At 43.9% G+C, this 26449-nt stretch overlaps 1 protein-coding gene across 1 annotated transcript in view; it reads right to left on the reverse strand.

Annotated features, from left to right (window-relative positions):
* LACTB2 (lactamase beta 2) overlaps nt 1-26449 on the reverse strand; it is a 160177-nt gene that overhangs the window by 15046 nt on the left and 118682 nt on the right. The window contains exons 5-6 of the mRNA XM_069220326.1: nt 16009-16157; nt 10757-10838 (exon numbers count right to left, since the gene is read on the reverse strand). Of these exons, the coding sequence (XP_069076427.1) occupies nt 10757-10838; nt 16009-16157 (231 nt within the window). The remainder of the gene's footprint in view (nt 1-10756; nt 10839-16008; nt 16158-26449) is intronic.

A 26449-nucleotide genomic window follows, 5' to 3' on the forward strand; every position in this document is an offset into this window, starting at 1 on the left:
AGGTCTAACAACTGGTATGTTAAACAGAGAAGAATGTTGTTTGTTTTAAAGGTAGGCTGCCACTGCAGTTATGTGTATGCATTTAGAAGTGCAGGGAAGGCCTGCTTGGTTACGTGTATGAGCCATGAAACAATCTTCTGCACAGGAACTATAAAGGTGACTAACCGGAGATACAGTAATCCACTTAGCGGCATAACAGGTATGTGTAGTGGACTTTCGCATCCCCACAGTATAACCATGCATTCCTCTGGGAGACTGAGGCAACCAAACTGAAGGAACGCAGGTATCAGATCACAAGTTTCAGCTGTTTGGGATTTAGGGGCCTGAGCTAACCTTGATGTTGAGTGAGAAGGTCTTTTGTGTATTGTGCTGACGTGTCTTATAAGGATTCATTGACATCTCTACTAGCATTGAATACGAGGGCTGTATCGCCTAAGTTGGTGCTACTAGGATAAGGGTAATGGACATCTGCCTTTTCTTCTTCATCGTATAAGGGGAGAAAAGTGTGGGCAAATATTCCTGATTAGTTCATCCACAGTGCATTTCCCATGGACTGTAGATGCAGAGCCTAAATGCAAAGTTTTTGCACTTTGCATTTTCCGGAGTAACAAACAAGTCTCAAATGTCCCCTACCACTGGAAGTACTTGTGAAGAACTTTTGGGTGCAATTCCCGCTCATAGTCTTATTGTTGCATCCTGCTGAGCCAGTCTGCAAATTTGTTCTCCACTCCCAGCAAATGCTTTGCCAACAGGTTAATGTTGTTGTGGACTGCACAGAGTCAATTCTCTTGAGTTACAGCAGAATGCCAGGGGGAGTAGATAGCACCCTGCTTCTAGATGTAGAATACAGCTGTCATGTTGTCTGCCACTAATGGTTCTTCTTTCCTCCATAGAAGTGGGAGGAACACTTTGAGGGCTAGTCGGATTGCTTGATACTCCTGGCAGTTCACGTGGTGCCTCTGAGCTTGAGGGGTCCTGGTTTTTAGGACAGGTATCTTGCTGAGATGAACTCCCCACCCCACAAGAGACGCATCAGTGCTGATGGTCACTTAAGGAAGGGGGAGTAGAAAGGACTTGCCAAGCAATAGATTCCTGCTGTTCCACCAAAACAGAGACTGCTGGGCCCTGGATATTACCAACACTAGATTCTCCCAAAGCCCTTCCATTTGTGCTTATTACCTTGTGAGGCATTCCTGTAGTGGACGTATGTGCCACCTGACCAGCAGTACAAATGCTGTGCATGAAGCCATTAACACCAATAGTTTCTAGATAGTATGAACAGGAATAGGAAGGTGTGTTTGAAAAAGAGGCAGTAGCTGTTAGAATGCCATCATCTTCTGGTCATTAGGGGATGCATTGCCTGCCAGTTCATTTACAACTGAGCCAAAGAAGACCTGAACTTGCTGTGGCTGGGAATACAATTTTTTCCACACTGATGGTGAACCCTTAACTGTGAAATAGAGACACACCACTGCTGTTTGTTGCTGCTCTTGATCAGCCAGTCATTTAAGTATGCAGAGACATGTATGATGTTTCTGTGCAGGTGTGCCGCTACCACCGCTAGGCACTTTGCACACATCCTTGAAGCTGTAGCGACTCCAATGGGTAACACATTGAACTGGGATGGTTATAACTTACCATGAACTGAAGCTAATGATAATGCACTAGGTGGATTGAGATATGAAATTACATGTCTTTCAGATTCTGCGCTGCCGTGAAGTCACTATGGCATAGCAGCAGTATGACATCTTAAAAAGTGACCATGTGAAAGTGTTCAGCCTGGATGAACCTGTTCAATGAATGGAGGTTGCCGACTGGCTAAAGAGAGTTTTCCTTTTTGGGGATTAAAAAAAAAAACAGGGAACACCCCCCGCACTGTGCTGGAATCACAGGTACTGGTTTTTATTGCACCCCTTTGTAAAAGCATCTGAATGTCTTCCTCCAGAAGGTCAGGGTGATCTGAACTTAGTATGTGGTAGAAAGATAGGATGTTGGGCGGGTTGTGATAAATTAAAGGCAGTACCCTTCCAATAAAATGGAAAGTATCCATTGATCTGAGGTCATATTTTTCCATTGAGTAAATGTTTCAATATTCCCCTGACAGGTGAAATGTGGTCAGGGAAGGGAGAGGGAGTCACTGTGTTGCAGTGGATGGCCACTTCTGCCTTTCCCATACACAATTGCCCTTCAGTCCCGAAGACCCTAAAAGGACTGTTCTTACTGATGGTACAAGCGTCTCTGAACTGAACCCACTGGTTTGGCACCTCCCCTGCTCTGCTGCTCCCAGAAGGATGATTTGGGACCGGGGGGACTGTAAAGGGCACGTGGACTTGGCAACATCAGTGTCCTTATTAATTGTTTTGAGCATCTGGTTGACCTGAGGGCTCAACAGACGCTCGCTGTCATAAGGAATGTTCAAGAGGTGCTGCTGCACCTAAGGCCTAAACCCTGACGCCCTAAGCAAGGCACACCTGTGAAGGATGCGTCTTGCAGTTGTATCTGCCGCTTTCAGGGCGTATATAATATTGGCATTGCTGATAGTTTCCCCTCAACAATCAACTCTTGTGCCTTTTTCGATGGACCTCTGGGTAGTGTTTCAGCAGCTCCTCCATCTCCTACCAGCGGTACTCATTGTACCTGGAAAGCAGGGCCACCAAAGTGGCTGCCCCAAGTGACACCCACTTTCCTGTGGCATCAGTTCACTTTGACTCCTTGCCTGGCTGAGAAGAGCCTCATGTGGCCTGTGCAGTAGCCTTCTTATGAGCAGAATGCACAACTAAGAAGTCAGGGACAATTTGTTTGCGCAAATAAGCCGGGGAGCCTGGGCCAGCTTTGCATTTTTTATCCTCATGGAGAGTAAATACCCTGGTTTTCACTGGCACCTTAAAGTTGTCTGTGGCAAACTTGAGCATAGGGGGTAGGTGACTGCATACTCTGTCTTAGACAGGGTCTTGAATAGGTTTCCCTTATCTTCCATTGCGTGGAGTTTGCATTCTGATGTAGTGCAGTCCTTTGTAATACTGCATGGTATTCAGTAGCTTAATTTGGTGGACACAGCTTGGCAGGGTAGGGCTTTAGATCTGGGTCATTATGGGAGTTTACCACACGGTCTTGCTTGGGATCATATCCCTCCTGGGGCCTAAGGGGCTCCTTACAGGGGTTCTGTGTGTAGTTAGGGCTGCTTGGATCTGAGTCAGTGTTGTGTGGCTCAGTAGGGGGAGAGTGCAGGAATAGTGGTGGGGGCGGAAGAGTAGGTGTGGATGGTAATGTTGAGAAAGGTATAGGGGCGGTGACTGAGTCGCTGACTCTTTTGGGGCTGGATGGCCTGGAAGTGCCAAATAATGGTTCCTCCTCAAGGGCCAACTGGTATTTCTATTTCTTTGGGATGCAAATAAGTCCTGAAGCAGAAGGTTTGGCAAGAATCTTGCCTGTGTCCATGTGGATGTAATGCTTCTTTTGCTTTGCCTCAAGGACCTCTGAGAGCCTTTTAAAGATTGGCCCCTCCATGGTGTCTGACTTTGGCAGCAAAGGGTACGTCCGCGCTGGTTTCAGCAACGGTTGTTCTGTAGCTTTTTATTGTGGCTCCAAGTGTGGCTTTTGGAAGCCTCAATAGAGTCAGTTTAGGTTCCAATTGTGGCTTTTTGGAGCCTCTGGGCTAGACAGAATCAAAGGGTGGCGTGGTTCAGTCCCTTTGCCGGTGTTGACCCAGTGCCTAGTCTGTGGCATCCCAGCTGGAGGATCAGAACTTGAAGGTTTGTGCTGTTTCTGGCTTGCCTTAGAGGAAATGGTTCTCTACCTCCATCAAATGGCATTACAAGGATCACGACTGGCCACGGGGCACCGTCGAAGTACATTGGGTTGGCCTGATGTTCTTTCCTGATGCTGGTGAGTTAACCGCTGGCTCAGTGAATTTTTACCTTCTCTCAGGCATTGGAGCCCTTGAAGAAGATGGCCTCTGGACTTTCATCTCCTTGAGCTGCCAGAATGCTGGACGGCACAGCTTCCTCCTCGGTCCCACGTATGTTTTCGTCTCCAAAGGTCTGGGTGCCTCTGACGTGACTTCCCTGTACATCTTGTGATAAGCCCACCTTTTTCCTACCAGTATCCTAGTTTATTTTATTTTTTTGCAACGGAAGGCACGGCAGGTTTTGCATGTGCTTTAGGGAAAGGTTGCAAAATCTCATAATGATCGCTCCAATGGAATCTGGTGTTAGACCTAAGGCAGAAATGGAAGTGAGATTTAGATTCGGAAAACTTTAAAAAACCTTCCTTTTTGTCAGTATCAATCGCATTACTCATCTTCCATTGAAACAGCAGTACCGTCGGAAAACAACGTTGTTCGCACTTCGGGGCGCGCGTGCCCAACTCGGGCCTATTCGGGCTGACCGCGAGGACAGCCTCATGGATCAGGCTCCATTCCGATTCTGCCCTCGGTGCTAGGCTAAGTACCCATACACAGACCAACATCTGGTTTGCAACCTCTGCCCTTCTCCAGACCATCGGGAGGAAAACTGCAAGGCCTGTTGATCGTTCCAATCGAAAAAGACTCTGAAGGACCAAAGAGCAAGAAGGCTGGAAATGGCGTCGAAGAGTGGAGAACATTTCGACGTTACAGAAGAAGAACAAATACAGACAGCAGTCTCGATCCGAGACACAAAGTCGGAGAAGCCTGTCAAAGCCGGCCAGCATGTGAGGATGTCTGCCCCTGCACCCCCACACAAGAAACAACAGAAGGCCTTGGGTATGCCACTGCCGGAAGGCCATGGCTCGGTCCGAAAAAAGACTGTCGGTGATCGACCCTCGGGTTCGCCACTGAAAAAGGACACACCTCCGATGACTTCAGAGTCAACAAAAATCACTAAAAGCTCAGTTTCAGACTCCAGTAGACAACAACAATTTTCGGAGTCGAAAATAAGAAAAACAGTTTCGGAGCCGAGACCATCCTCATCATTTTCGATCTCGAAAAAACATCACACTTCGGAACCGAAAAAGGCAGGCTATACAGAGGAACAAGGACTTTCCAAAAGACTGCGAGAAAGCCATAAAACCTCAGAGGACGAGACAGAGATTGAACCAATCCTCAAATTATGGATGAGAGACAGTCTAGGATACACATCCATAAAGAAACAGGGAGAATCATCACAGCACCTCCTTTAAAAACAGAGAAAGCTGGCATTTCAGGAGGAATTGGACACTGCGCAGCCCCCAGCTAAAGTGGCAAAACAAAAAGAGAAGCCAGCACCTCCTCAGTCTTCTCCTCCACATTCTCCACACCTACCTACCTACCTCTCCTCAAATACGTCCCACACCAATGCGTTCTCCAACGCATTCTTTTGACTCACAACAAGACACGGTTGATCCATGAGACCTTTACGACCCTGATCCCATACCAAGTGACCCAGACACCTACCCCTCTAAACCATCTCCACCTGAAGGTACTACAGTATATAATCAGGTGATAGCTAGGGCTGCAGCCTATCATGGGGTTACAATGCACACAGAACCACTAGAGGAAGATTTTTTGTTCAATACATTATCCTCAACTCATTCTAGGTACCAATGCCTCCCAATGCTACCAGGCATGGTAAAGCACGCAGACCAAATTTTTAATGAGCCTGTGAAAGCATGATAACACCTAGAATAGAGAAAAAGTACAAACCTGTACCTTCGGACCCTGATTACATCACCCATCAGGTGCCACCTGATTCAGTAGTGGTTAGTGCTGCAAGAAAAAGAGCGAATAGTCAGTCCTCAGGAGATGCACCCCCTCCTGCTAAGGGGCTGCAGAACATCTGATGCTGTAGAGAGTTGCGGCCCAAGCAGCAAACCAATGGAGGATAGCTAATTCCCAGGCACTGCTAGCTCGTTACGATAGAGCCCATTGGGATGAGATGCAGGATATCATACAGCATCTCCCAAAAGAGCATCAGAAAAGGGTGCAACAGGTAGTAGAGGAAGGGCAAGCTATTAGTAATAACCAAATAAGATCTGCTCTTGATGCAGTTGATACAGCTGCAAGAAGTGTGAACACAGCAGTCACTATTCGTAGACATGCATGGCTGCGATCTTCTGGTTTTAAACCAGAAATACAACAGGCTGTGTTAAACATGCCCTTTGATAAAAAAACATCTATTTGGGCCAGAGGTAGACACAGCAATAGAAAAACTACAAAAGGACTCAGACACAGCCAAGGCAATGGGTGCACTATATTCTACACCATATAGAGGGTCATTTTGTAAGCTTCAGTTTCGAGGAGGTTTCAGACCACAACCTTCAGACGCATCAACTTCCCGAACAAAACCAACTTATCAAACCCAGTACCAGCAAGGTGGGTTTAGAGGTACATATACAGGACAATACTCTAGAAATAGAGGTAAATTCCAAACCTCTAAACAGCCAGCAACATAGCCAAAACAGTGACTTCCCTCACTCCCTTCCACTTCACAAGTCTCCTGTCGGGGGAAGACTACAGCAGTTCCACACACATTGGCAAAATATCACCACAGACAACTGGGTGCTATCAATTATCTGCAATGGTTATTTCCTAGAATTGATAAACACTCCTCCAAATATTCCACCAAGGTATCACAAGTTAACCCCAGAACATACAATTGTGTTACAAAAAGAGGTTCAATCCCTACTACTCAAACAAGTAATAGAGTTAGTTCCACAGTCTCAACTAGGAACAAGAGTTTATTCACTATACTTTCTAATTCCCAAAAAAGAAGGCACACTCAGGCCAATATTAGACCTCAGGCCCCTCAATTTTTACATCCTATCAGAGCATTTTCACATGGTAACTCTACAAGATGTTATCCCACTGCTACAAAAATAAGATTTTATGATAGCATTAGACCTCAAGGATGCGTGTTTCCACATACCCATCCATCCAGCTCACAGAAAATACCTCAGGTTTGTCATTGCAGGAAAGCGCTACCAGTTCAAAGGGTTAACGTTCGGCATAACAACAGCTCCAAGGGTATTCACAAAGTGTTTAGCAGTATTAGCAGCCTACCTAAGAAGACAACATATCCATGTCTTTCCATATCTAGACGATTGGCTAATAAAATCAAGCAGTCGTACACAATGCCAAAATTGTACACGTTATGCAATAGAAACCCTGCACACCCTAGGCATTTCTATAAACTACCAAAAGTCACACCTTCAACCAGCACAAGTACAACCGTATTTAGGTGCTATCCTAAATACTCAACTAGCTCTAGTGTATCCAAATACACAAAGGATACAAGCGTTCCAAAATCTAATTCCACTTATAAAACCAAATCAACAATACACTGTAAGATTTGTCATGAAAATCCTAGGAATGATGGCATCTTGCATTGCAATAGTTCCACACGCAAGATTAAACACAAGGCCCTTATAACAGTGCCTTGCACAACAATGGTCACAGGCACACAGTCAACTCCATGATCCAGTGTTGATAGACCGCCAAACACATATGTCCCTTCAGTGGTGGAATTGCAGCAATTTAATCAAAGGGCTGTCGTTTCAAGACCCTGTGCCTCAAACTATAATTACAACAGATGCATCAATGATTGGTTGGGGAGCTCACCTAAACAATCACAATATTCAAGGACAATGTGATGTCAAACAGAAACAGCTACACATAAACCACTTAGAGTTATTAGCTGTGTTTCTGGCCCTCAAAGTCTTTCATCCTCTTCTTACACAGAAGAATGTTCTTATAAAGACAGACAACATGACAACCATGTATTATCTCAACAAATAGGGAGGGACACATTCATCCCAACTGTCCATTCTAGCCCAAAAAAATTGGAAATGGGCAATTCACAATCAAATTCATCTATTAGCGCAGTACATTCCAGGGATAGACAATCAGTTGGCAGATATCCTCAGCAGAAATCACCAACAAACACACTAATGGGAGAGTCATCCTCAATTACTTCAAAAGTACTTTCAAAAGTGGGGACCACCAAACATAGATCTATTCGCAACAAGTGAAAACACAAAATGCCAAAACTTTGCATCCAGACACCCACATCCCAAATCCAAGGGCAATCCTCTCTCACTCCTTCCATTTCTGGTCAACAAGTTGCGTCAAACTTCACTCAACATGATACTCATAGCACCAACATGGGCACGTCAGCCATGGTACACAACACTACTAGATCTATCTGTAATACCGCACTCCAAACTTCCAAGCAGACCGGATGTGTTAACAGAAAACAAAGTTCAAATCAGACATCCAAACCCCAATGCTCTCAATCTAGCAATTTGGCTCCCGAAGTCATAGAATTTGGATATTTACAACTCCCATCAGACTGTATGGAGGTTATTAAACAAGCAAGAAAACCCACTACTAGACAGTGTTATGCAAACAAATGGAAAATATTTGTCTATTACTGTCAATCTAAAAATATAGATCCTCTTACAGCATCAAAACAAAATATTGTATGCTATTTACTTCATTTGCAAAAATCAAATTTAGCATTTTCCTTAATAAAAATACACCTTACTGCAATATCTGCATATTAACAAAATATTCAACATAACTCTTTATTTAGAGTTCCTGTCATTAAAGCTTTCATGGAAGGCTTAAAACACATAATCCCACCAAGAACACCACAAGTTCCATCATGGAATCTAAATATAGGGCTTACAAGACTTATGGGGCCACCTTTTGAACCCATGCACTCGTGCCAAATTCAATTTCTAACATGGAAAGTTGCCTTCCTAGTGGCAATCACTTCTTTAAGAATAGTAAGTGAAATACAAGCTTTTACTCTTGAGGAACCTTTCTTCCAAGTACACAAACACAAAGTTGTACTAAGAACAAAACCAACATTTCTACCAAAAGTAGTCTCACCATTTCATAGCAATCAAACAGTGGAACTGCCAGTCTTTTTCCCACAACCAGATTCTGTGGCAGAAAGAGCTCTACATACATTAGACCTCAAAAGAGCTCTAATGTACTATATAGACTGAACTAAACAATTTAGAAAGACAAAACAACTTTTTGTGGCTTTCCAACAACCACAAAGAGGCAATCCTATATCAAAACAAAGTTTAGCAAGATGGATTGTAAGGTGCATACAAACATGCTTTATCAAAGCAAAAAGACAACTTGTAACCACTCCCAAAGCACATTCTACACGAACGAAAGGTGCAACAGTGGCTGTTTTTTAGGAAATATACCAATGGCTGAAATATGTAAAGCAGCTACATGGTCAACACCTCATGTATTTACGAAACACTGCTGTGTGGATGTATTATCACAACAAGCCACAGTAGGACAAGCTGTTTTAAGAACATTATTTCAAACAACTTTAACTCCTACAGGCTCGCCACTGCTTTTTATGGGAGGACAAACTGCTTTGTAGGCTATGCATAGCATGTGTACCTGCAGCTACACATGCCATAGAACGGAAAATGTCACTTACCCAGTGTACATCTGTTGGTGGCATGTTGTGCTGCAGATTCACATGCACTCTCCCTCCTCCCTGGAAGCCTGTAGTCGTTTAAGTTAACACATATGTATATACATTTACATTTGCATAGACATCTCTTTTTTCACTTATATACTCTACCACTCCTTCCTTTACCCTCTGCGGGAAAACAATCTAACAATGGAGTCGATGCCCATGCGCAATGGAACCGAAGAGGAGGAGTCACTCGATCCCCTGACTCTAAAAGACTTCTTCGAAGAAAAACAACTTGCAACACTCCGAGCCCAACACTAGATGTCGGAATCCATATGCAGAGCATGTGAATCTGCAGCACAACATGCCACGAACAGATGTACACTGGGTAAGTGACATTTTCCCATATATATATATGGGAAATATTTCACAGTTACTTGTGAAATACGAATGTCATCATCACAATGACATAATGCAGTACTTTGACATAGTCAGACCTACGATCATTTTGCAACACGGAGGACCAAAATATGCAGCAAGATCATCTCAATTAGTTGGCAGTATTAATCTTATCTATTTAAGATAGAGAAGTTTTGAGGTAAAGTCTGCAAATTATGTGGCAAATGCAGTAAATCCATAATCACGAGGCAAACATTGTGGCCACAGAATCGCCTAAATCCAGTGACCCTCACCAGTCCCACTGTTTTATGAACAATTTATTCAAGAAAGGTAAACAAAGCCTAAACATTGTAATTCCGACCAGTGCTCACTGTTAGCTGCACTTTGAAGAAAACAGCTGTTTCAAACCAACAGTCCCAAAATTAACATGTCATATAAAAAATGCATAATGGGTACCATGTATAATATGGTCCTGTGTCACCAAGATTAGATTCTGGTGAAATTTACAAATCTTGTGATGTCACTGGAACCCCTCTATGGCAATACTGCACAATATTACACAGTTACATGTGATGTGATCTCTCTATATATTTGTGTGTAAAAGAGTGACAAAACCACACATACCCATATAGTGAAAATGATCAAAGAACCTGAATCAGGATCATTTTGGGCTTGCACTTATGATGAAGCATGTCATCTTGCATGATAAAAGCTTCTGTCGTTTTCATTGTACAAGTTTTCTTCCAACACTAGAGAATTACTCCTTCCCCGGTGATCTAAATCCAGGAGTTTTTTTTTATTTTTTGTGAGTGTCACAGTCAGATAGGTGAGTGATCTATAAACCCTGAAATAAACCTTTCTCTCTCCTTACATGTGAAGAAAAAAAGTTTAGCAACCAACACTAGAACAAAATAAATACAAGTATGGAGACGAATGTTCAGTGTACATCTACTTACATATTTTCCCTTCTTTTTTTAATTTCTCCAAATGGTGAGTCAGGTTAACCTCTGCTGCTCTATGAAGGTACTCTGGAGTATCCTAAAACGATCAAAAGTATTATGATGATTTCAAGACCAAGACATCATAATTTATTTTGTGACTGACGTAATTAATTAGCAATGCCTAAAATCACTCTAACATTAGCTGTATTAAAGTGCTCAAATCTCACTTTTTCTTTTTCAAACAATACCAAGTACTAACAACCTAGATTCAAAGTTTGAAGAATATGGGTGTTGCATCACAAAATATTTTTTAATCAATGGTAATGCATGGCTGTAGCAGCAGATGGTACAGTGTTTGTTCTGAACACTGTATGTGAATGTATGTGTTTTTGGAGCAGTATTAGGAGCTTTCATTAGGTCAAGCGTAAGCATATGGCCTTTTGTATTCTTTTAAGTGTACTTGTACCGTGGGCTTAAAGCCAGTTCATTTGTTCATATCTGTGTCATTTAAAAATCCTGGCTTGCTAATGGTCTGTCATGCCTATTTGTCCCTCCTTTTTCTCTTTGGGAGCAGGGGCCAACTACTGTATAATTACGCTTTGTAGTGTTCATCTTTTCCTTTGGGGGACTTTGTTTCTCTTCACTTCCTGCTCCTGTTTGGTGAAGCTTCCCTTGTGATTTGCAGAGCATTCTTGCTTTAAGCTAAGCTTCGCTGTAGATCAGGTTGTTATGTTGGTCACATTTACTCTTCCTCGCCCTCTTCCGCTGCTCTCTCAGCTGCCTAGCTCCCACCCTTCCTTAGTTTGGATTCCGGTTACCAGGTATGCCTGTCCGGTGTGCTTATTTCATTACTTATTTGCTTAGTAGCCGAAACTCCACCCAAAGGTATTGGAGGCTTTACATAAGTACCATCTACATTACACAGGTACATATTCATATTCATCTAGTCTTTGTGCCACACCTTTTCCCTGTCCTACCACTATTTCAGTTTCTTTCATTGTAACACCACGGCATGCCACATGTTATGTTTACCTCCTCCATTTTTTATTTAATTACTTGTTCAAAGCTGTTATTGTTTAACGGTAGGGAACCAGAACTTCTCACACATGAGCATCCTATGTCACGTTACCATCACTGATGCTTACACACAACTGCACACACACTCACAGGTCGCACTTATAAAGTAGATGCATCAAGCAAAAGACAGGCACAAACTCCACCCGAAGGTATTCAAGGCTTTACATAAGTACCACCTATATTGCACAAGGTCATATTCATTTTTTGTAGGCATGGCAAGATTAAGTGATGTTGACCCGATGCCGTGACTTGAACCTGGGTCTCCAGTTCCAAAGTCGGCAGCTCTAGTCGCTGTGCCACACCTTCTCCCTGTTCTACCACGTTTCCGTAGAGCACATGAGGCATTCCAGTTCCTATCATTGTTACAGTGCGGCACGCCACACTTTACATTCACCTCCTCCATTATTTATTTTATTACTTGTTCAAACCTGTTATGGTTAAATGGTAGGGAACTAGGACTTTGCACACATGAGGGTCCTATGTCACGTGACCACAACAGATGCTTGCACAAAGCTGCACACACACTCACAGGTTGCACTTTTAAAGTAGACACATCAAGCAAAAGACACACAGGGGGTGATTCTGACCACGGCGGACGGCGGTCGCCGCCCGCCAAACGGTTCTCGCCGAAAGACCGCGGCGGTCATTCTGGCTTTCCCACTGGGCCGGCGGGCGACCGCCGAAAGTCCACCCGCCAGCCCAGCGGGAAACACCCTTCCCACGAGGACGCCGGCTCAGAATGGAGCCGGCGGAGTGGGAAGGTGCGATGGGTGCAGTTGCACCCGTCGCGAATTTCAGTGTCTGCAAAGCAGACACTGAAATTCTCCGTGGGGCCCTCTTACGGGGGGCCCCTGCAGTGCCCATGCCATTGGCATGGGCACTGCAGGGGCCCCCAGGGGCCCCGCGGCACCCCCTACCGCCATCCTGTTCCTGGCGGGAGAACCGCCAGGAACCGGATGGCGGTAGGGGGTGTCAGAATCCCCATGGCGGCGGAGCGCGCTCCGCCGCCATGGAGGATTCTCAAGGGCAGCGGGAAGTCGGCGGTACACCGCCGACTTTCCGTTTCTGGCCGCGGCTGAACCGCTGCGGTCAGAATGCCCAGCGGTGCACCGCCAGCCTGTTGGCGGTGCTACCGCCGACCTCCGCCATGGCGGTAATTACCGCCAGGGTCAGAATGACCCCCACAATTTGGTATATTAATAGATATAGCGACTGATATAAATCCATGTGATTCTGACACCACAGTTTGTGGAAAAGACACCACAGTTTGTGGAAAATATTTCAGTCTGAAATGAAACCACATTTGTTGTGAATAAAAAAACAGGCCTTCATGTGTCTTCCTAGGTCAAATGAGGAGATGGCATGCAAGTTTGTTTGCTGGCTAAAATAGGAACCTCCTAAGTACAATCTTCATCTCTCTATAAACCGCTGTTGTCAGAGCCCAAGTACGTCTTCAGCACCTGCATTTCTTCAGTTACAAGCTGCTGTCTGCAACATCGCTTCAGATTATCACACCGTGGGCGAGGGGCTTCCCCAAAGACTATGGCGGTCATTCTGACCGCGGCGGACGGCGGTCGCCGCCTGCCAAGCGGTTCCCGCCGAAAGACCGCACCGCGGTCAAAAGACCGCACCGGCCATTCCGGCTTTCCCGCTGGGCCGGCGGGCGACCGCCAGAAGACCGCCGGCCGGCCCAGCGGGACAGCCCCTTCAACAATGAAGCCGGCTCGGAATGGAGCCGGCGGAGTTGAAGGGGTGCGACGGGTGCAGTGGCACCCGTCGCTATTTTCACTGTCTGCTAAGCAGACAGTGAAAATCTTTGTTGGGCCCTGTTAGGGGGCCCCTGCACTGCCCATGCCAGTGGCATGGGCAGTGCAGGGGCCCCCAGGGGCCCCACGGCACCCGTTCCCGCCATCCTGGTTCTGGCGGTGGACACCGCCAGAACCAGGGTGGCGGGAAGGGGGTCGGAATCCCCATGGCGGTGCTGCAAGCAGCGCTGCCATGGCGGGTTCCCTGGGCCAGCGGGAAACCGGCGGGAAACCGCCGGCTTCCCTTTTCCGACCGCGGCTTTACCGCCGCGGTCAGAATCGCCCAGGAAGCACCGCCAGCCTGTTGGCTGTGCTTCCGCCGCACTCCGCCATGGCGGTCATGGACCGCCAAGGTCAGAATGACCCCCTATGTGCCCAACTGTCAAGATGTTCTTTCCACTGGCAACCCACTGCCTACTCTGAAACATTTATTTTGATCTTTTGATGTTTTTTTCATCCTTCTTTAAGCATCTGACTGGAACTGGGTGCTGATTTCACGTTTGATATCATATACAAAAAAGTATCATTCCCTTTATGTTTAGAAATGAATCTTGGAAAATTATTTTTCTGTTTGAACCTTTACGAAGTAGCATGGCAGTTTTAAATTAGGATGCTAAATGGCAACATTTTCATTTTTTGGTACAGATAGAGGAAGAAGGTAAATGGAAGTGCTTTAGTTATATGTAAGGCCACTGGAATTAATAGGAAAATTCCAAATTATGAGGCAGTATTCACAATTTATGTGACAAGAAAAGTCCAGTTATGAATTTACAACGCCAAACGCACTAACTCAAGCACATGCGGGACCTAATGCATTGCAAATGCTTGTTTTTACTTAGTTCCCTGACCTGCACACAGCCTTGTAACTGTATTGACACATGAGAATTTGCAAGTTTAAAAAAATATATTTTTTGGGTGGCATCATTTGTTAGCATGTGTGAACATGTTTATATAAAAGAGATAATGTGTGAGTCCCTAAAATATGTGGCGCACACGCCGCTTTCATAATACTGTATTTTTTCCAGAGAAAATATGGTATCTTATTTTAAAAATGAGACACAATCTGTTTTGCACATTAATGGACATAGAGAAATGAGTGCAGACGTGTCAAGATTTGTAGAAGTTGTAAGGCCTATGATTATAAAGACTTCTAAGAGACACTTTCTAGTTAATTGTCTCTTCATAATTGCTCTGCATACTATGTACATCATCTTCCTAAAAATAATATAGATTTCATTCAGTATTGCAATGTTTGTACATCTGAATATATGAGCTATATACTTCATACATTTCAAGTTGTTCTGCCTTTCTCCAATGATTCACTTTTTGTGTGCAAGAAGAAGTAACCCAACACTACGTTATTACATTCTAAATTGGAGTCACAGGTCAGGTCACAGATGCTGTTTTGGTTGATACTATTACTCATAGTTGGTAGTATTGGTGCAGAAAGAGGTTAACATTATATAATGAAAGCAGATTTGTGGAGGCGGTCAAGGTGGCAAAAAGATTTGTCCATATATAATCAAATAGACTGCAGCTGAGATACAATGACACAAAACAACAAAGCAGCATAGCAAAATAATATAAAAATACACCAATACAACAGCCACAATACAACAACACAATAAGCATACCAAGACAACCCAGTATTGTATTGTTGCATTGCTACTGTAGTGTGTATTGTGTTTCGCTGTTAGGATGTGTTCTTTTATGGTGCCTTGCTGTATGGTGCTGTGTTACTGATTGTTTCTGTGTTGCTGTAAAAGTGTTTTTGTATTGTTATTGTGCTTTATTGTGTGGTTGATTTAATCTGTTGGGTTCTACAGTTGTGTTTTTGTAAAGCTGTGAAGGGTTGTTTTCTGTCATGGGGCTTTTTTGCTGCATTTTTATGCTAGCGTGTTGTACCATTGCGTTAGGTTGTGTTTTTGTGGGTTGTGCTATTGTACGGAATTGTGGTTGTATGGCCTATTTGTATTGTGTTAGTGCAATGGTGGTTTGGTGTATGCACAGTTATGTTGTTTTTTGTGTTTTATTATTGTATTGTCATTGTGTTGTTGTCTTTTGTTCTGATGTAGAAGCATTGTTGTTTTGTGCCTTGCTTGTTATTTTGTTGTGTTATTGTGTTGTTTATTGTGCTGCCTGGTTTTTTGTATTTCCTCTGTAGGCTTTAAAAAGGGATGCTAACGTCTATCTGAATGCAGCATTTTTCGTTACTGTTGCACTGAAAAACAACAATCTACCACTGCCAGAGTCGCAACTTACCATAGCTACAGTTCTACCATTTTGTATGGCATCAATGATTCTGGTATATAACATTAACACATTTAGTGCTCACTTTTTGTGACATGACTCCTTGTGTCTTAAATAGTAACAACATGGGCTTACCACATATACAATCTTTAGAAGCTCCGATGTGGTGTATGATTTGCCATCTTTTTCTAAAAAAGCATTCAGAATTTGCTGTTCACGAGCCTGTCTGTGAGATATGTATTGTTGAATCTTAGCCCTCGCTCCATGCACAACTGGACCATGCCCTAAAATCACAATGACACAGAACAAATTGTAATTTGCAAAACAGAATACCTTATACTCAGTGAATGAAAATCTACTTACCGTGAGTGTTGAAGATACTCGTATTGCATTACTCATAGGTCAATGGGTCCTTTTGCTTTCCCAACTCTTGCACACTTTCCTAGTGGAAAGGTTAAGAGGTTTGACAGTTACAGTGCAGAATATAAGTGTGCTGTAGTTTTTTTCCAACTGTCTTGCAGTTATGTAGCACTTTAAATAATAGGTGTCATTATCCCGGAATCTGTGGTGCTCACTGTAACAGCCTGAGAAGGATAACTTGCCCACAGATTCCTACAGGAGCATCATTTGTCCGCTGAGTTTTTTCAAGAGCTGTAAGAAACTGGGTTGTTGGTTGACTGGGGTGTGAGCCCTGGTCAAGCAACAATCTCAATCCTTGTCATGGTGAGGTACAAGCTAACCATAAATTAACCTGTGGTCAACCCCCTCGTTGCGTGGCACAGAGCAATCAGACGTAACTTAAAGCAATGTACGAAGATTTGTGCAACACTTCAAACAGCAAATAAAGTGAAAACCATATAAATAGAATCCCACACCAGATTAGAAAGATAGATTAATATTTAATAAATGAAACAAGACCAAAATAACAAAAACCCAATCAGTAGAACAAGAGATATGCACGTTTCAGTGAAAATAGCACCGAAAAGCACATCATGCTAACTGTGGATATCCGGTTGCATCGGAACCGGACAAAGTCACATGTTCAGTCCCACCGTGATGGAGTGTGGGCCAGCCACAGGGACCTAGTTAGGCCTGCTTCGGTTTTGAGTTGTGGTGAGGTTGCAATGTGATGTCCTTCCGTCGACGACAGCTTGCGATTCGAAGTCCGGCATCAAGGATGCATCTCGCAGTCAGGGCGATGCATTGGTTCCAAGGAGCTGCGAGGTTTTGATGCAGAGTCCGTTGTCAAGGCTGTGATTGACGAGGGATGTGACGGCCTGCACTGAGGATGTGTCATGCAGCGGTGGTTCCAATAAGGTGGCAGGCTGCGATCCGGGTCCTTGCAATTGGAAAGAGCCATATAGCGAAGATGATGAGTCAGTTCTTCTCTGGGTTATTCTGCACAACTGAGAAGATACACCAGTTCCACTGGATCCACAGAGGCCACTTCCAAGGGTCCAAGGCTGGGGTAGCACCATTTGACAGGGTAGACTCACAGATGGCTACTGTACCTGAGGCTCAGATCTGGAGGCAACCATCTAACCCATGGAGTCACTCTGGGGTCCTGGGTCCAACAGATGCAGGTCCAGTCCTTCTCACCCAGGCAATAGGGCAGCAGGTCAACACAGCAGGGCACCAATCCTTCAGAGCAGCAGTCCAGTAGAGTGGCAGTCCTTTCAGCAGTACAGCAGTCCTTCTTCCTGGCAGAATACCCACAGGTCCAGACTGAAGAGCTGGGTTCTGGGGTCCAATATTGATACTTGGTGCCCTACTTTAAAGTGAAAGAAGAAGCTAGAGCAGTTGTTCCCAACCTGTGGTCCGGGGACCCTTGGGGGTCCTCAAAGCCTCTTCAAGCAGTCGTGACTGCTTAGAAAAATAAATATTATTAACAGTTTAATAAAGTGTTTATAAATAAAGTGGCTAAATGTTCAATTGAAAATTTGTAAGCGTTCTGTAAATGTAAAGGAATTTGAAACTGGAGGATAACATTAAATTACTATCCTTGGATTGATTTGTGGGAGCAGTGCAGGTGCATTAGACAGGATATAGTATGGAGGATGTGTGGCTTCAATTAAAATTAGAAAAGCTACAACCTTCCTATTAACTTAATTTTTTATTTATATTAGCATTCAAATTAAATAAAATATGTTATTATTTGTGGATGTGTTTGATGAATGCTTGTTTCTATAGATTCTATGTATTGTTATGCGGTTCAAATCATCAATAATGTTTAGGACGGAATCCCTGACTTCTATAAATGGCTCAGTAAGGGGTCCCCAGATTACAATAATGATTCCGTGGGGGTACCCGGGTTCCAGTAATGATAAAGTGAGGGTCCACAGAAGTCAAAAGGTTGGGAACCACTGATCTAGAGGTTTCCACCCCCTGAGGTGTCAAGCATCCTTTTACTCCCTGACCTGGCCCCAGCTTGTCTGGGGTCACAATGGCCTAGTGACAAGCCCTTTGTGAGAGTGTTCAGGCAAAGACTTTGTGATGTACAAGTTTGGTAGGTGACAGGTCCCACCACTTCTTAACTCAGAGTGGCCCATCTTGCCAGAACCCATCTTCCCTCTGTCTCACTGTCTGGGAGCAATACACAAAGACTAACTGCCACCTACACCTAGCAATAGGACCCAGGATCAGGCACAAAATGGTTAGGACAAGAAAATGCCAACTATCTATAGTTCAGAATTGTGTTTAAAAATATGTTTTTCTCATTAAAAGGGGCTTTAAATTACAATTCTTTGGATAACAAACTTGAGCTATCTACCTGGTCCTAATTGGAAGTTACACCTTATTAAACATAAAAGGGTAACTTCAAATTTTATCCTTTGGGAGAGGTATGCCTTGCAGTAGTGAAAAACGACTCTAAGAGTTTTTCACTAACAGGATATGTAAAACTTAAAAGTACATGTCAAACTTTTTAAATACACTGCACCCAATGCTCTGGGCTGCCCAGGGCCTACCTTAGGGGTGACATATGTATTCAAAAGGAAGGCTTGGGTCTGGCAAAAGTTTTATTTTGACAGGTCAAAATGGCATTTAAAAGCTGCACACACAGGATGCAATGGCAGACCTGAGACATGTTTAAAGTGCTTCTGTTAGAAAATGGGTTACTGGTTGACTGGGGTATGAGCCCTGGTCAAGCAGCAACCCCATTCCTAGTCAGGGTAAGGCACAAGCGAACTCCACATTAACCTCTGCTCAACCCCCTGGTAGCTTGGCATAGAGCAGTCAGGCCTAATTTAGAGGTAATATATAAAAATTTGGGCAACACTTCAAACTGTAGAACAGTGAAAACACCACACAAAAAATAATCCCACATCAGGTTTGACAAATAGAGCTTAAATTAATAATAAAACAAGACAAAACAACAAAAATCCAATCAATAGAACTGGAGTTCTGAATTTTTAAAGAATAACATGAAAAATAGTGCATAAAAGCAGAAAACGCCAACCGTGGCAATCTGGTCGTGCCAGACCAGGTCAAAGTAAAAAGTTTAGGCTGATAGCGATGGAGCGCGGTTTGGACTCAGTCCCAAATTAGTCCCACCAAAGATTTACCTTCTCGAGTTTTGTGCGAAGAGTCCTGTTCGTGTAGCAGAGGGGTGCGAGGAGCAAGGAGGGTGATGTGGGCAGAGGTCGGCATGGTGCAAAGAGCAGGTCAGGCATCGTGGGTGAGCTGGTACTTTGCGCTGGTGGTCCTCCATGGGCAATCAATGCTTGCTGTACAAAGAGATATGCTGGTGGTGGCTTGTACTGAATTTTGGTGTGAACGACATGGTTCAGGTGCGAACTGGCCCATTTGGGTCATGAAGAGCAGAAAAGTTTCATTTCAAGAGCTTGTGAGCCACACTAAGGATCCAGGACCTGAGAGGCACCAGTTGGGGGTCAGAAACTCCCTTCAGCTGGGTCCAGGTGCTGGTTGGGAAGCCTTTTATGTCTCTGAGGCTCAGATCAGGAGGCCAGCAGACTAGTTTTTGGAGTCACTCTGGGGTCCTGGGTTCAAGATGAATTTGCAGGTCCAGTTCTTCCTCCCCAGGCAAGAGAGCAGCAGGTCAGCACAGCAGGGCAGCAGTTCCTTTAGGGCAGCAGCCTAGCAGAGTGGAAGTCCATGTAGCAGCCCAGCAGTCCTTCTTCCTGGCACTGTATCCGCAGGTCCAGACGTATACAGAAGAGCCGGCGTCCGAGATCCTTCTTTTATACACAGTTGTGCCTCTGAAGTGGCGAGAAGCTTCTAGATGCTTGCTTTTGAAGTGTACAGATGCCCTGACTTCCAGGTCCTGGCTCCACACTAACTACAGGGAGTATGCAGCCTTTTGTGCGGAGGCAGGACACAGTCTATTCATATATAAGTGGGGCTGTGTCTAGCTTTTTCCTCCCATCCTGCCAGCAAGAAAATGCCAACTTTCTAAAAGTGGCCTTTTCAGAATTACAATTGAAAATCTGACATCACCATAAGTTGGGATTTTAAATTGTGATTCCAGAGACACCAAACATGAACTGATCATCTTTTCCCATTTGGAAATGACACTTATAAAATGTAATGAAGCAATTTAAATGTTATTCTATGTGAGAGATAGTCCTTGCAATGGTGAAAAACGAATTTAAGAGTATTTCACTACCAGGACATGTCAAACTTAGAAGTATGTGTCCTATTTTTCAAATATATGGCGCCCTGCCCTCTCGGCTGCCTACCCTAGGGGTGTCATGTTTTAAAAAGGAAGGCTTGGGTCTTGCTAAAGGTTTATTTTGCCAAGTCGAAGTGGCAATTTAATCTGCACACACAGGCTCTGCAACAGCAGGCTTGAGACATGTTTAAAGTACTACTTAACTGTGTGATACAATCAGTGCTGCAGGTCCACTAATAACATTTAATTTACAGATCATGGGCACATGTATTGCCACTTTCCTAGGGACTTATAAGTAAATTAAATATGCCAACTGGGTATAAGCCAATGTTACCATGTTTTAGGGGAAAAAAGCACGAGCGCATTTGCACTGGTTAACTGTGGTAATGAGCACAGAGTCCTAAAGGCAGCAAAAAAAGTCAGCAAAAACAGGAAGTCTGAGGGCAACAAGTTAGGTGGAAATCACACCAAGGATAGCAGGCCTAACAGCTAGGTAAGTGGTTGGTACAATCAGCAGGGACTTACAGTTAAATTAAACATTTCAACTGGGTATACACCAGTTCTACCATGTTTTAAGGAGAGAGTACAAGCACTTTAACAATTGTAAAGTGTGCAGTCTTAAATGCAAACAACAACGGTCTCAGATAACAGGTGTGTGAAGACAAAGTTTGGGGATGACCCTGCAGACAGGACCAAGACCAACAAGAGCTATGCGTGCTGATATTGTGTATGAGCTGGTATGACAGCATTATGTGTTAATGCACACTTCAAAGGGATTTGTGTGCATTAAATAGGCTCAAGCACCAGAAGCAGGAAAGAATTAAATGTTACACGAATCAGAATGTCACATGGAGAAGAATACTGCATACAGAGACATGTTCAGTGGAGGTTAGCATTGCACCGAGTAAAAATTACAAAGAGTTTGAGGTTGCATGGAAAGGAATATTGCATGAAGTGGAATTTTGAATGAAAAAGAGAGCTCCATGGAAGAGGATATTGCAAGAAGTGAATTGTTGCATGGGGCGAATGTTAAGTGAAGTATGTTTCATGGAGTGGAATGCTCTATAGCACAGAAACCTGCCCGAGATGAATGTTATAGGAGTGACATTTTGCATGGGATAGAGTGCCATTTAACATGGAAAGGGATGTTACGTGAACTGTAATACTAGTTGCAGAGGAATTAATATAATATTGCACTAAGTGGAATGATACAGAATAACAATGGGCACACAGAGGTGTGTTACATGAAATATAATGTTGCATGGGGACAAAATGCTACATGATGCAGAGTAATGAAAGGAGTTGACTGTTGTTAAGTATGGAGAGGAATGTTGCATGGAGAAAATAAATAATTGAGGTGGAATGTTGCATAGAGTGAAGTATTAAATCAAATGAGTGTCAACACCATGCCTATGCTTTGTACGTCTCAGGGCCCAGTGACCTCTGAAAGGTGTGTGCTTCAACCCTGCAAGAAAGCACACCTCACTAGCTTCAGCAGTGATTGATGAGAAACCTCACACTCTAAGAGTTTGTCCTGAACTGAGAACAACATAAAATCACAGAATAGTGACATAGTGACAATGAACCAATGTGACAGGACCCTACAAATCTGATTCCATTGCGACATGTATGATCATTCATGGATTGCACCCTCAACTTGGTCTATGAATGCATAAATGTCTGGGCTGCTGGCCTAGAACCCTCAGAAACAATGGCAACTAGAGCCAGTAGTTTAAGAGGTAGAAGAGTAATTCATACTTCACATTCCCTCTGATGACGAGAAATCGTTCCCAATGTTGATTTCTAGAATTCCCACAGTGAACTGAAATTGCCAAGGTCATACCAGGCATGATTTTCTGAAATTTAGGGAGACGTTTAGAGAATACAGAACGCAGCACGTCCTCTGTAGAGGCAACTGGCCCTTGTCTGAGGAATTGGCTTTCAAATGAAATTTGGATTTTCTCCCTGCGAATGCAAGCTGCTAACACCATTGTCTGAGCTGATATGCTGGGAAATTTACAATATCTGCCCCCAGGTATCAGGCACTAGAGACACATTAGCAAGGCTGTTGTTGTTACTGGCTAGCACAGATGTTTGTGGGTTGCAGCTTTGGTTGTCCATCTGCTGTTACAACTCTATTAGGGCTCTTGTCACCCGTGGTATGGACAGGGATGATGTGTCCTAGAGGCTTTCTCCTCCTGCATGCTGACTATTCTGTATCCTTAAATGATTAGGGAGAAGTGTGCAGTTAAAATACTCTGAGAGCCAGGACTCTCGCCATCAAAGAAGTGAAGATTATGGTCATCAAGCAAGCATTTGGCATTTAGGATAGCAGCGATTGATGAGCACCTCTAGCAGCAGTAGTTCCTCCATTTGAGTGGAGGATCGCCTCCCCTCTGCAGCAAAAGCAGCAGAGGTGAAATATCAATTGATGATAAAATGCGTTTATTTCCATTTTATTTTTCACATGTCAAAGTGACATGCGCAGTTTAAACCTCTTCACCAAGCTGTCTAAGACAGCTGGGTGGAGAGAAGGCACAGGTCCCCAGTGTCTAAAGGAGCACCGAGCAAGCTTGGTCCAACCAATCCTGGTTCTTTTCTCATGCTGCTAACATTATCAGCAGCATCTAGAGTGGTAGAGGGGATGTGGCTGAGGCTCTGAGACTTGCGCTGGGACTTTCAAAGAGAAGAACACAGAGGACGCGCGGCTAAGTAAATATTTTATTATTATTTACTTTTCGACCCACTAACAGGCATTGTGAGAAACTTGCACTACCTTCAGCTCATGTTCAGAGCTCTCAGTCATGACCGGTTATGAATAAAACACTGTTAACGAGCCATGATTGAAAGCTTTGGCATCGAGACTAAAGTCATTTACCGCAATGCCTGTTAGTGGGTTAAATCATCCACTTCGCTCCAGCCCTCCTCTAGATGTGAAAAAATAGATCTCTGGAAAAGGGTTAACATTCCAATAGGTAGTGAATCCTATAAAGTATGTTAACAGAGGACAGACCTTGCTCGCTGACTATTGGCCTTTGATCAAGTGCTTGCAGGTCCGGTCACTGAGCTCTATGGTGTAAGGTGCAAGGACAAACAAAAATAGCGGGCGGTGGGCCAGTGCTTTTGGACACTTTTCTGTTGACAGCTGGCACAGATGATGTTCTGTGTAACTTTCTATGGTGGGCTCAAACAAGGCTTTTCAAGAGGAAAGTTTGGTTTCACATTTGAATTGTGGTTAGTCCTGAGGTAAGGAAATGTGGTGCTGCTCTTTAGGCCACTCACAAGCTAGGTTTGCCGGAGGTGTCCCCACTATATAGGAAGCTTGCACATAAGCATCCCACTTCACCCAGAAATGATAAAATACATGTAGAGATCAAGTATTCAGTTCAAATACGTTCTTGAGCTTGTCTGGATCCACAGTGGGCACTGAGCTCTCAAAAGCATCCACAATCTTTGGCAACATGACAAAAAAAGAAATGCCCTTATTTGAAGTTGGCAGAGAAGGGCTAGGAAAGTTCAGCTTCGGTAGTAGTTCAATGTGCTGGCGCACATGATAAATACCAGAGAGGTCCCTTCAATGGAGTTAAAAGCTGGAATTGGCATCGCTTCTTCCCCTCTTCCTTTTCTTCTTCTGCACTGTATCCCTACATGTCTGGGACCTGAGGCAGACACTGCTCAGTCAGAGTCTTACAAGCTTTGGAAGTCCTTCTGCCTTTTTCACAGAGGAGCTATCTGGTAGATCAGTTATTATTTGCCATGGTAATAAGCGGTCAGCTGTTCAAAAAACTATTTGATAAGCTCTATTGGGCATGTTGACACCTATGAGGCACATTCAGCGTAAGTTGGAACTGGTGTGCTGAAGCTGGGGCTGGTGGCACAGCGTAATAGTAACATGTTTTGATGGGCGAGCACAAAGTGATCCGTCCATTCTGTAATCTCTCTTTGGGTTTGAAACCACGCCCATGCCACGTCAGTCACTCACATTGGTTCGTGGGCTTGCCTTTTAAAATCGGCTTGCTTTCATTTGTGAAAGGCATGCATACGTCAAGCCTTTTCCAGTGTTCAGCCCACCTACACAGCACTGGTAAAGTACCAAAAACATACGAGGCTTGATGTTTTCAGCCTGGAGTCCGGACTACTTTATCTGTTTATTTGCCACGCAGTGTGATTGCACTGCATTTTACATAGCGCGATCGTGCTGCGTTTTTTTTTGCTTTACAATGCTAATAGCTCTAACTCGAACAAATGCGAGACCCGTTGCATTAAAAATGCTTGTTTTGTACTGCAGCCAGAAGGTGGCAGTACACAAAAGAGGAGCCTGGTGTTGGACCTACATACCAGAAAGAAGTGAGCCAGCATTTCATCCCACGAAAGAGTGACTGACCAGATTAGAATGTGTTGCAATACTACTATGAAAATTGTCAGTAATACTTTTTGATAAATGTCTAGTAGCAGCGGCGAAGTAGGGAGGTGAGAAATATCTCTAGCACTGCAATGTCTCCAATATGGACAGATGCTCCTCTGGCAAAAGGAAAACAGCAGGTGATCTGCAACATTTGTTGGTATTCGTAAAAAAGTGACTGCTGAGTCCAGTGGCAATGTCTCTAAGAGTCCAATGATGATCGCTTTAGTGCTGAGCTCCCTACTGTAAGGTGAGCCCACAGAAGACCAGGTGGAATGGGGGTACGCTGTATTTTCTGGCTCCCATCTAAAGTTTAGGAGAGTAACCCAATCCCAGATTGAATAAAATCAGTTATTTTCTCATTTTTCCTTGTCAGCAGCCACTACCACTAAGTCATTTGAGTGGTATTTTCTGTTATGAATTAGGGTTCTGCATCATTTGGGTAGAATAGGGCTTTGATGATTTTGACGAGGGATCTAACCTCGACTTTAGTGCAACAGTGCAAAGCACCTTAAGTATTTTCTTGAAGCTAGGAAACGATGTATTCACTAGACAATATATTGATACAAGAGCTATGTTTTTGTAACCCACAAACTCATAAAATAGAATGGATCAACCACTAGATACAGCCGAAAACGACACCCGAGAATCTACTTGCATAATAAGCCTCAATATAAATGAACCCTAGTGAGTTGCCTTCAATCTGTACGTTGCTCAAGCTACTGACAGCCTTGAACCAATATCTAAATTTTGGAAAGACGTCGGTGTTAAAACATGAATGCAATTATTCTGCATGAAGAATGCATCTGTCAATGGTGAGAATCCAAGGATGAAGCATAATACTCTCAAGGTTAGGAGCCATGCTCCACGTAAAGTGCGCGCCTACCATACAGTTAAATACCAGGAGTGTGCACACACTTAGTTCAATTAAGCTCTTTCCTGGCAGTCTGTGTCCGTTTCCCCTTTGAAGTGTGGGTTAAATCAGCGCCACCTCCAATAGCCAAATGCCATGGTTCAGCTGGGGAAAACACCAGGTACCATTAACAGGCATGCAAAATGGCGACTGAATCGTCCACCACAAACCCATCACAGGTAAGACAATGCTTTCCACCTTTTCAGTCCGAGAAACAAACTGCTCACTCGAGGGCTCTTGGACACACAATACGAAAATACTTATGCTTCTTCTAGGAGGTGAGATGCAGGGCACATATGTTTTCTTTTCAGCCCAAGAGGAAGGAGAGGGTGCAGAATTGACACATCTGACATGGCGTTGTGCTTCATTACTCCACAAAGATATGGAGAACATAACATTTGGAGAATAAAATGAATTGCCTCCTGACACCGGCATAACCAGAAATATGAGGTAATATAACTCATTGCTAATCATTATTTCATCCCTAGAGTATGAGAAGATGAGTTTGACTGCCAAGATTTGAATCTGACCTGTAGGGGAAAGTTTGGGCCTCAGCCAACTATGGTTTCATGTTGCCTCCATCTAGAAAACAAAGTAGCACTTGTCTTGTTGGCCACGTTCTATTATACAA

The sequence above is a fragment of the Pleurodeles waltl genome, chromosome 2_2 (genome assembly GCF_031143425.1).
Source record: "Pleurodeles waltl isolate 20211129_DDA chromosome 2_2, aPleWal1.hap1.20221129, whole genome shotgun sequence".
NCBI classification, from domain to species: domain Eukaryota; kingdom Metazoa; phylum Chordata; class Amphibia; order Caudata; family Salamandridae; genus Pleurodeles; species Pleurodeles waltl.